The sequence below is a fragment of the Triticum urartu genome, chromosome 6 (genome assembly GCF_003073215.2).
Source record: "Triticum urartu cultivar G1812 chromosome 6, Tu2.1, whole genome shotgun sequence".
NCBI lineage: Eukaryota > Viridiplantae > Streptophyta > Magnoliopsida > Poales > Poaceae > Triticum > Triticum urartu.
Genome location: NC_053027.1, coordinates 573,800,067 through 573,811,797, shown reverse-complemented (window position 1 = coordinate 573,811,797; position 11,731 = coordinate 573,800,067). Strand labels below are relative to the sequence as shown.

General features: G+C 44.1%; 2 protein-coding genes across 4 annotated transcripts; both read right to left on the bottom strand.

Annotated features, from left to right (window-relative positions):
- Nucleotides 1-616: 616 nt before the first annotated feature.
- Nucleotides 617-1,253, bottom strand: LOC125517093 (protein SAWADEE HOMEODOMAIN HOMOLOG 2-like). The gene is made up of 3 exons (XM_048682293.1): nucleotides 1,196-1,253; nucleotides 879-1,075; nucleotides 617-802 (listed from the first exon to the last, which is right to left on the bottom strand). Exons 2-3 carry the CDS (start codon nucleotides 1,044-1,046, stop codon nucleotides 617-619), a joined length of 354 nt encoding a protein of 117 aa, XP_048538250.1. The 5' UTR covers nucleotides 1,047-1,075; nucleotides 1,196-1,253.
- Nucleotides 1,254-5,028: 3,775 nt separating this feature from the next.
- Nucleotides 5,029-10,879, bottom strand: LOC125513156 (protein SAWADEE HOMEODOMAIN HOMOLOG 2-like). Of its 3 annotated transcripts, none has more exons than XM_048678188.1 (8): nucleotides 10,794-10,879; nucleotides 10,506-10,712; nucleotides 10,289-10,397; nucleotides 9,482-9,545; nucleotides 9,249-9,300; nucleotides 7,171-7,299; nucleotides 6,185-6,304; nucleotides 5,029-5,619 (listed from the first exon to the last, which is right to left on the bottom strand). In XM_048678188.1, the coding sequence occupies exons 2-8, from the start codon at nucleotides 10,686-10,688 to the stop codon at nucleotides 5,335-5,337; spliced, it is 942 nt and encodes a 313-aa protein (XP_048534145.1). In that variant the 5' UTR covers nucleotides 10,689-10,712; nucleotides 10,794-10,879; the 3' UTR covers nucleotides 5,029-5,334. The 3 variants fall into 3 exon arrangements, with proteins under 3 accessions (XP_048534145.1, XP_048534146.1, XP_048534144.1); XM_048678189.1 differs by having other exon boundaries at nucleotides 10,506-10,708; nucleotides 10,794-10,874; XM_048678187.1 differs by lacking the exon at nucleotides 10,794-10,879 and having other exon boundaries at nucleotides 10,506-10,787.
- Nucleotides 10,880-11,731: the final 852 nt, after the last annotated feature.

Below are 11,731 nucleotides of genomic sequence, written 5' to 3'. Positions count from 1 at the left end.
TTAGGACCCGACGGGTTTGTGCCCGTCAAACATGTTTGCCTTCCATGGTTGCTACATACACTAAAGACTACATCTACAAGGATGCAAAGTGATTTCTGAAACAATGCTACTATTACTTGTTTTATAAAAAAGTTCCCCTGTTTCTAGAATTCAGATCTAGGAAATGAATTTACCTGGTCCCCGGTTTCAGAAAATCTGTAGGACAGGATGGCAGCAACATCGAACCTGTAACAACAAAGATTGGTCATGCATGTAAAATAGAATGGTTGATGCAAGTAAACCGCCCACCGCACACCGACACACCTAACAGACCCACCCACACTCATGATAAAAATTAAATGACCTACCCAAAAATGGACCAAATGTGACATCGATCGGCACAAAAGAAGAAAGAAAGCAAGAAATATGTATATCTGCTGCATACCATGCACCATTTGTTGGTGACTTTGCTTCAAGCTGGACCAGGCCACAATCCGAAGAGGCATTCCCTGATTGGCAACGACAGTATCAATAATCCATAATCGACATGATACATGGTATGTGTTCGGTCGGTTACAACAAGTTAGAAGTCTTGGAAACAAGAAACAATAAAATTGTGCCATGTAGCCTGCAATTCTCAATAAAAGGGAATGAACAGTGCAGCACCTGACTGTGATTCGGAGTTGGAAGGGCAAGAGGACTGAACCCTGTAGGAAGCTGGGTGCTGTGCCTCAGCCCCCGTGGGCAGCATCTTCCCTTGTGCCGGCGGCCGCTCACCCCTCCGTTTCTGCGTGTACCTCCGGTTCTGGAACCAGGTGTGCACCTGCGCCGACGCAGATCATCAGATCAGAATTTGAAAATAGGGCTGACTTGCTTGTACTGTATCTTGGGCAACGTACCTGACTGTACTGGACGGGGACCTGGCCGTCGCCGGAGCGGTCCGGGGAGGCGTTGAAGTCGTCGGTGAGTCCCTGGATGATGGGACGCTTGGGCATGGCGTTGAGGTCACGGAGGACCTCCAACATCTTGGCGACCTCCGCGTGGGTGAACCGGATTCTCCCCGTCATCCTAACTTCTCCGCCCCTCGCTGCCGCGCCTGCGTGTACCCCCGCCGGTGAGGTGAGATCAGCACACCACAGCAGATTCGATTTGAGGAAGCATTACAAGACTGGAGATGGAGAACAGATTGGACCGGAGGAAGGGAGGAGTACCTTACCAGATCTGTGTGTGCTACTCCTGTGTCTGTGACAGTATGCCTCTCGAATCGATCTCTGTCGGCCTTTTCTTCCTTGTTGAGATCCAAACTCACGCGGCCGACACCCCCCCTTTTGGTGCTCCTCACGCGCAATCGTGGCCAACGTGGACGGTAGGCCCACCTTTTGGATGTACTACGTCCTACTGGTGTAGTTGCGCATGTTTCAGGACAAATATTGCCAAAGACAAAGACAAGAAACACTGCTGTGACCACAAGGCTCGGACGCTCTCCCACTCTCCCCGCCGCTGAAGTGGTGATGGCAGTTTGCCATGTCGTCCCGGCACCCTGTACCACGATCTCCCTTTCACTTTTTCTTCCCTTGGAATGGCGACCGCAAGATCGAGGATGGTCACCATCTGCGGCACGGAGAGAGGATCATGGCCGGCGACACGATAGTGCTCGTGGATTGCAATGTGCGTGTAGGCCACCGCACCAGCCACGAGATTACGAGGATCTAATTCCAGGTTCAAAACGTTGGCCGTCTGTGATGGGGATAAGGTGCATGTTGTTCAGGACAGAGCAGTTGTGCACGCCGCAAATGTAGTCCTCTCCGGCGACGAGCATGCTGAGGATGATGGCCCCTCATCTACGGTGCAGCCGAGAAAGATGAAGACTAACGAGGAACTAGTGCAAGAATTATGGGAGGACATTGGCCTCCCTTCGGTGCCTTCGTGTTACGGTGCCTCCGATGTCATCTTCCAGTAGGGTAAGTTAAGGTTCAGTTGACTATGACAGATCATGTTGAGGATGCACTTGATCGCCAGAGCGTGTCGATGCCGGGCCTTTGCTGGCCAACCTCCGGGAGACGCTATGCGGGCCCCTCCTAGGAAGGGGTCCCTCCTGCGGCCAAGGCTCAAGCCGCCAGTCGCTCTCGTGGCCTTCATGCCGGCAGTTTTAGCGTCGCCTACGAGTCAAAATGGTGAACTTGCCAATAGTGCAGATAGCCGGATACAATGGATAACCAATTTAAGTCTGGGACCGTTGTGCATGAACATTGCACCTGTCCATCTTGTCAAGCCGATGTGAGCCATTTACCGGGTATAACTTGTGTTGGTAGTGCTCCTACCCTAAAGCGTGGTCCGTCGTTGGTCTCAGCGCATGCTGTTTCCTCGTCGTGTATTGTTGCTGGCTTCGCCGTTTGTCCAAACCCAGTAGGCTGCTTAACATACACCTCCTCCTCTGGATCTCCATTGAGAAATGTAGACTTGACGTCCAAATTTTGTGGCCTGGAACGAACCGTCTGGTCAAAACTTCTGGAATTTCCGACCATCTCGAGATTTTCCTTTAGCAATGTACAATTTTGGCAGTACAATTCGTATACGACATCGGATTGAGATGATCCAAACTTGAAAGTTGTTCATAAGAAAAAAAATATCTTCAAAACATTTTCCATTTGAAGTCATATTAATTCTGTTTTCTTCCATGCCATAATCTCGTGTCAACACATGCATATCTGAAATGGTCATAAATTTCATATTTAGACTCCATTTTCGACCATCCCCATATTTATATTGATCTTCACAGTGAGGGGCCATCCAATGCCATAAATTTGACTTCATCTTTCTATAGATTCAAGCCACTCATAGGATCATGCCACTTTTGAGCGTCAACACGCCTGCTATCGCTGACGCATGATGATTATTAGCTTGCCTCAGCTGCTCACGATGATTGGACCTTTGCAGATCTTGATCCCCATTCCAACATTCCGGACATTGTAGGCCTTGATTGTGTACACATATTTTAAGATACTCTTCCAGCAAGGTACGGAGAGCAACCCTCCAAACAAGCGATGGCAGGTCAAGGCGAATAAGCAAAAGAGAAGGGGGTTGAAGAAATTGGAACACAGTGCCCCAAAATTTTGTTTTAAATCTTGCAATGCCAAAAGTATACTAGCAGCATTCCATGCGGACTGGATGCTGCTAATAAACAATGATTTAAACATTTTAAAATTCAAAACAAAACTTCAACGAGCTGGTGTATTTCATTATTTATATTACTTTGATAAAGAAAACCTAAAAGTACATTGAGAAAAAATAGAACACACGAACCCAAAATTTCCCTCTCAAACCGGACACTTCCCCCCTTCAAAATACAAATCTCCCAATGGATATCTCAATCTATTCGGTTTGTAAGCAACATATCACATAACTTTTGTGTAACACTTTGAATTTTTAACCACATATTTGAATAATCACATGATGACACCATGCAAACTTTCAATTTTTTATACATCGTTTACATCATTTTAAAATTGTGCTTAAAATCCTAGAATGGCAATTTACTAGTAGAGACGTGAAGCCAAGGAGGGAACATGGCTAGTGGATGATATAGCAGTGCGACATATAGGGTGCATGCTGCTAACTACCAATGCAATAACATTTTCTATGTCCAAAACAAAAATCCAAAGATTTGTGTGTTTGATTTTTTATATTACTTTCGCCAGAACACCTAAAGGTACATTAAAAGATTGGAACAGAAGATCCCATCTTTGTGACCAAAAAATTGGAACACAAGACCCGCCAAAATGGTGTCGCCGTGCCCATCGTTTGGATCCGTCACTCCGGCGACCAAGGGGACCCATCTTCAGCCACCAACCACTGTGTGGTGGATTGCAAGCACGCATCCGCCGCCCCTACAGCCGCACTAGAGCAACCTCGCCACCCACTACACCCCAAACATAGCAGCTTGCACCTGCACAGAAGATGAACCCTAGTGCCCAAAAGTAGCCACAAGTGCCACCAAAAAGGGGAGGCCATGCCCAAGGAAGCTATCAAATCAGATCAGGAGCCTATTGGATCGGGTGGATCTAGCCTACAGTGGTGGTCGGGAGCCCACTCCACGACCACCACCCACCCATGGGTAGCAGCGCCAACATGACGCTGTGATAGTAGCCCGCCTCACAAACACGCACGACATGGGCCGCACCTCCACCAAGCAGGCCACGACTGGCCAGACATGAGGAGTCCACCGGGGTGAGATCAGTACCTTGTTGCCGCGTAAGAGAGAGTGAGCATGCCTGGGTAGCAGGGGAAGTGAAGGAGGTGGATGAGGTGCCTCGCCGCCACCACGGGCCGCCTAGAGTCACAGGAGCGACCCATGAGACTTGAGCAGAAACTTAGTACTTTTTTTCCGGGTGAGCAAAACTTAGTTCTAATATACTAAACACAGTTGCACATATGATTGTACTTCCGATTTCTGTATCTCTTCTTTTCTGAAATTAGGTGGGGAATGCTAATGAAAATCACCTTGTTAAAGAAAATCAAAATCAGGTTATACTAAATAAGTTTTTCTTGTGTTTGTCTTTTATCCACAAAAAAACGTGTTTGTGTGCAACAATGGCAAATCTGATTCATAAAAAGCGGTCATACATTCCAACGCCACCATTATCCCGATGAAGGAACGCCCATCTAATCTAGCAATGTTGCAATATCATAGAATTTAGGTTTTGGAGAACATCCTCAATATACCATCTGCTTCCTCTATGGATCTGCTTCCTCGATGGTGCCTGTGCATGGTGATGCATTCAAATATGTCGATAGTTGTCAATTGGAAGGGCAATATTAGCTTCTCCATCAGCTTCGGAAATGCGAGGAGTCAGCCGCTGGTGGCAAATCGATCAAATGAGAACAGATAAAAAGAAGGAAAACAAGGAGCCGTTAATTGGCAGATGAAAGGAGAGAGTTAGATGTCCAGGTAGAAGAAGAGGACAAAGGGCGATCTATATATAGATCCCTTATTCCACGAGATGTATAGACAGATCCTCTAATTGGAGGGCCTTCCGTTTGATAATATTACCCCTTGGTAATTCCAGTTACAGGAAATGACACTACTGCCAATATTTTCATCTAAGGGGGTGTACTGAAGGATAACCCTGAACCCTAACCCCAAAAGACAATACCACCACAAAATAATATCTTCTCCGACGACATAGCTATATAGATATAGATAACCAATCCAACAATTTTTGCACCACACAAGCAATCCAGTCAACATGGGCACATTACAGTTACTGGGTAACCATCCTTCCTCTTTTGGAAGTTCTGAGGCAAACATTATTCGATTAGAAAATTCACAATGAAATGCACTGGGAAGCCAAAGAACTACACTCCCAGATTCATCTTGTCGTCATGTGCTTCATTTGCAGCTTCACTGTTTGGGGCAGCCTCCGCATCCCCCATCTCAACATCTGCCACTGAATAGCTGCGGGTGCTAGTAGGTGTGTCTAGTAAGGGAGCAACCGCCTTGTCAGATGGCCCTCCTTGATCTGGTGGAATGGGAACCGCGCCCCCGGTCACCTTGTCAGTGTTGATACTCATCATTTTGTGTGGCTTTTGGGTTGTCTGGTGCATTGGTCGACGGCATACCTTGCTCAGTGGAACAAACTCCTGTCATGTGAAAAGAAATGCCAAAATAAATTATTTGGTATAAACATCATAAAACAAACTAAACTCATTATGCTTTCCGTTTTATTTGACTACATATAGTAATATAACTAGCCTAGAACCAAAAAAAAAATATAGTGTCTTACACTATTCTTCCCCATCAATTTTACTTGAACATTCAGATTTCTTTTGTTCGGTGATAAAAAAAATTTGCAGATTGGAAATGAAATCACATGGAAACTTTGAAGTAAGTTTGGTTGCCTACAGAAACTAGGATGGGTTTTAATGGTTAGAGAAACGATCATGGCGAGCTACTCATTTATAAATGTCCAGGTACGTTATAAATCATAGGGATGAATGTCTGATTTGGCAATTCGGGTCGTAGTTGTAATAATAACTTTCGTGGATGAAGTCGAAAATCCATTTCTATTGTCAGGCCAACAGCCCTATAACAGAACTGAAGCTCCAGGACCCAAGCGTCAATTAATTCTGATATCCTACCATGGCGTAACAATGGAACCAGAGTAAATGCGTGAACACTCAACACTGTAGACAGAAGGAGAATTACCTCAGAGTGATCATGATCATAACAAACAAGAAACCTGCAGCGGCACCCCCTTATGTCATGCCTGCGTCTTTGAACTTGAAGAACATGCGCATCAAAATAGCAGGCCTGCTCTTTGCCTTCCTGTTCAATTCGGCACAGAAATCAACTTGAGTAAATGATAATACTACACGATGAGACAGCTAAAACAACATTCCCTTACTGTGTTATTTACATCCAGCGACAAGAAATCCTTAGTCAGACCCTCAACCATACCCTACTTTGAGTATATAATACTTCTTGAAAGAGCAGTAAAGTCATGCACATTTCCTCTCAATGCTCTAATTTATCGGCATACCGGTGTTTGTGCGCAATTACCAACATGAGGATTTATTGGAAAAGCTTATTTGATGAAAGTTGGTTTATCCACATTATAAATGACCAGAGATAGGCTACAGCATTCATTTTGAAAAAAAATCTTTCAGTGCTCAATTTAATAATAAAGTAATAATAAAATTTATTGGATAAATTTACACCCAATTTTAGAATAAAAAACAGTTTTAGTACTCAAAAGTATGACATAATAAAATGCACTGCTTTTATGGTCGTTTAGTAAGTGTTGTCAACCACAATAGTTTGAAAACTCTCAAACTGGAATCACATCTTTTATAAGTATATAAAAACAAGAAATAGAGCCTATACAAGTTGAGTATCAACAAGGAACAGTCAAACGTCAAAGCAGAAACTTTTAATGACTCTTGGCAGGTGAAATCCAAAAGACATACCCATCACTACTCTATCATACGCCATAGAAAGTAACTGTGGAATTTTCAAGTGCATAACAAAAGGAAAATGGAGAGCTGTCAGGCATTGGATACATATTGTGTGGCTAAAATAAACTGGCTTAGTATTCCGAAGGGTAACTTAATGTTTCATGAAGACATGAATTATCAAGTTGTGAGATGCTAGCTTGCCAAGTCAGGTGAAAAGAAGTCGTTTAAGATGGCTACCTTAAAACAAAGAATGAGATCCCCAGGAAGCACAGCAACACATTGAAGAGAACGCAGTCTCACACCTTTACAAACATCAATCCATTCATCCTCCTCAGGTCCAAGCCAACAAAATCGAACTAGTACTTCCTGAAACAAAATAAATAAATAAGTGCAAGCACAGTTGGTATAATGAACCCGCTGTGGAGAGTGATTAAACACTAGAGGAACATGGGTATTGAATATTTCTCGAAAATGATCGAGGCTAGTTTTCACCCTTGACTATGAAAAGAAGCGCAAATCACTCCTAACCACATGTATCACTTAGGACTGGAAGGTTTGTGTAACTCCGCACCAGCCCATTGGTGTCCGTCAAACACGTTTGCCTTCCGCTTTTGCTACATGATGCAAAGTTCTTTCCGTACTATGGCTGTGACTTCTTCCTTTTGTGTGTGTGGAGGCAACTAAGAGTCTAAAATAGGACTACTACTGCTGTTGCGATTCTCCATAGATAACTGGAAGAAAGAAATACTTGAATTATGGCAAATCATCCAACTTAGGCAGACACATCACGAAACAAAGTTTTGGCATCATGTGAATGACAGCTAGTAAGCACAGAGTTAGAATGATCAGTTTGTTAATTTGGAAATTAACACAGCATGGATGTTAGTTAATTTGCAAACTAACACAGCACAGATGCATATGCTTTACAGTTTGAATATGTACAAGTCCGGCTCTGCAATTTGCGCCTGGCTATTCATTGAAAAAGAAACTCTTATGCAATTATATTGGTACTGAATGTTATTGCTAGCTTGCTGCACAATTGTTGTACTACATATGATGTTGCTAGCTTTGCTGCAAATTTTGAAAACCCTTTCTTCCCTTATGAAGAAAGGGTCGATGAAACAAGATACCCATTCACTTCTTTCGGTTTCATTTTCCCCATAGAAGAGTAAATACAAGCAACCCTCACTAGTGATATTATGTTTTTGAAAATGACCATATATCCATAATATTAACTGAATAGTAATGTCACGACATCTCTAACAATTAACGCCCTTCTTCATCTAGGATGAAATATCAGTAGAAAATAAAACAGAAATCCAGCAATCTACTGTATCAAAACGCATAGATTAAAATACCCAAACTGTGACCTAGCAAATGAGCTGTACTATTTCTCTTGCCTCTTCCTTTCATTAAGGAAATGTACTATACAAGAACCTAGATAGGCACTTTGTCTCAGAGATTCCCCTCCTCGTGGCTGGCTGTGCGGAAGAGGAGCAGCCAGGAGTGATTATGATCACAAAGTCCTGCGGCGCTGGGAAGACCAGAAGTTAACTTAATAATCCATTTTGGAGGAGACTACTGTGCGATGGCTGTCGCCAAGGCCACGCCATTGATGATCGGATCATGACATCATGATTATGACAAGCAATGCATGGTCGGGTGGTGCAGATTGTGTCACGCGTTGCATGTTATTGCACGTTCACACCATATAAAAAATTAAATATTTTTTCCTATGCTAACTAGATCATGAGATTGGTAGAATGGGTAAGTGGGGTTCCATGGTGGCAATGCAGTTGAATGCGCTCGGTACATTTCCAAGCTGGCATGAAACCATCATTGCAGTTTGATTCGCTTCAATTTCTACAGCTCAAGGACGATAATTGAAGGGGGTGAACTAACTTTTTCCTTTTTGAAACTCAGACATTTTGCAGATCGAGCTATATAATCATTGAAAGAAACATTCAATTTATATTTTGTTTTACATGAGAAAACAGAGAGATTGTGAAAGCAATTTCTATACCACCAATTAGCTTTCCATATAAGCCTAAAGTACAAATACACAAGGTTGTTAAAGTCTTCTTAACTGTTCAGTACTTTATTAGTACTATCTTGTGTTGTTAAAGACTCCCCAACACAAAGTTAGATGAGTCAGGTGTTCAAAATGTTCTAACATCAATACTGTCACCAACTATAAAAAGACAAGAACCGGAATCATCTCTACCTTTAGTGCTAGCTAAGTGCTTGAATAAAGAATGGCAGAAATGAATTTACTAACATCAATCCTATTTAACAAAAAGTTCTATGGTCATTACCGGGTCCCTCGTGTCAATGAACCTGTGGGACAGAAAGGCAGCAACATCGTACCTGTAACAACAAGAATTGGTCAAGCATGTAAAACTGAAAGGTTCATTCAACTATCCCTCCCACATCAGACAGTCCCACCCACACTCACGTGGAATATTAAATCACATACACAAAAACAGACCACATGTGACATGAAATGACATGAAAGAGGAAATGATGAAATATGTATATATCTTCATACCATGCTCCATTTCTAGCCGACTTTGCTTCAAACTGGACATGACCACCATCCGAAGAAATATTCCCTGATTGGTAATGGCAGTATCAATAAACCATAATCAACATGATACACTATATGTGTTTGGTCAGTTACAAAACTAAAATCTTCTAAACAACAAACATGAAAATTGTGCCATGTGACCTAGAGTTATGAATAAAAGTAAAGGGCGCACAAACCACGTGTCCTGCAATTGCCAAACTGAGTGTCAACAGCTGAGACAGCGCGACAACAAACTTTCAAGGGCCCACAAATACAAAGGATTACATTCTAGGCTATAAAGTCCCAGAACCTGCCAACGAGAACTTTAGTCGAAAATTTTGCCTGCTGTTGTGAATAAAAGTAATGGGCGCAGAAACAACCGCGTGTCCTGGAAAATCCCAAATTAAGGGGCTTCAAGGACAGAGGCAATGGCCGGCATATTTTGATGTGCCCACAAAATGTACAGGATAGGCTAACTCGCCAAAATTAACTTGGTTGCCATTTTTGCCTGCAGTTGTGCATAAATGTAATGGGCACACGAACCACGTGTCGTGCAATTGCCGAGTTAGGTGTCAATAGGTGAGACAGCACGGCGACAAGCTTCATGACATGCAAAACCTTGTAACAACATGCCAACGGGGAGGCTATGCATAACTTCTGCACCACGAAAGCTTTACCAATAGACCATCATGTATCATCGTAGCAACTTAAGATCAGTCATCGTAGCAATTAAGTACATGATAATAAGGAAATAAAGAGAGTTGAGATGGGGATATATTTCAGCAGCACCTGAGTAGGATCCGGCCACTGGGTGGTGTTCCTCGTTAACAGGGGGTAGCATCATCTTCCTGGACCGCTGGGATTGCGCGGACCTCTGGTTATGGAACCAATTCCTCACCTGCGACCACCCAATACAAATCCACACGTATAGATCCAAGTACGGAAATAGCTAGGGCGGACGCGGCGGATCTTGGGCAACGTACGGGGAGGGAAAACCTAGTAGTACCTGATTGTACTGGACGGGGACCTTGCCGTCGCCTGAGCGGTCCGGGGAGGCGTTGAAGTGATCGATTAGGCCCTGGATGACAGGACGCTTGGGCATGGCGTCGAGCTCACGGAGGACCTCCTCCATCTTGGCGACCTCCGCCTGGGTGAACCGGAACACGAGCCTCGGCGGCTGCCCAGTCATAGTTCCTCTGGCTGCCGTACCTGCCTACGCGATGAGATGAGCAGAGTCGTTGGAGATGGAGATGGAGATGGAGATGGAGAGGGGTGGGAGGGAGGAGAAGCTTACGTTACCAGTTGTGTGTCACCAGCGGCTGTGTACAATTTGTGGAGATGGAGATGGAGTTTCGGCACTTCTACTCACACGCACGCGACCTACTTTTGCAATCAATGTAGTGCAATTCATTCCATTAATTCCTCCGGATAAATACAAATACGCAACCAGCCGCTCGATCTGCGGTAGTGTGTACAAGCTCGATCATGCGGCCGACGCACCCTCTTTTGGCACTCCTCAGTCCTCACACACACGCAACCTACTTTTTCAATTAATGTAGTGCAATTCACTCCATTAATTCTCCCGGATAAAACAAGGGGTGCCAGTTCCGGTCAGAATTTTGTGCAAGTTCCTGCCAGGTGTTTTGGGGTCCAATGTGGTAGGGTCGGGTAGGTTCAGTGTGCCTGGTTGTGTAGAGCCGAGACACTAGGTTGCTGTTATGCCCAACCATGAGCCATGCGCGAACAGTAATCGACCCGCCCCTCCTCCATGTGCATGAACCTCGCTGATAGACGTCCCATCCCTTCGCCATTGTTAGATGTATAGTTAGTGTAGGATTAAACCATGTCTAAAATAGTGAGGTCAGCCATGATGTCATCCTAGGACATGTGATCAGCAGTGATGTCATCTAGTAATTGACATAAGCACTTACAGCCATGGACAGCTAATTCTGGCCTTCAAACGCCGGCGGATGCGCTCGACCGGTCACGCCTCATATGTTAGCTTCCACAGCCATGTCCCTCATATGCGAAACCCCAAACCCATGCAACCAATGCAAAACTACATATAAACACGATCAACATGTAGTTCATCAGATCACCATTTTATCGCCGGACCAAATGACCATAGTTCATCAGAGTAGCTCAGCGGACAGTGCGAATACATAATATACAACTACATAAAACATAGGTAAACCATAAATAATCCGGGGAAGGGTGGAGGAAATCACTATT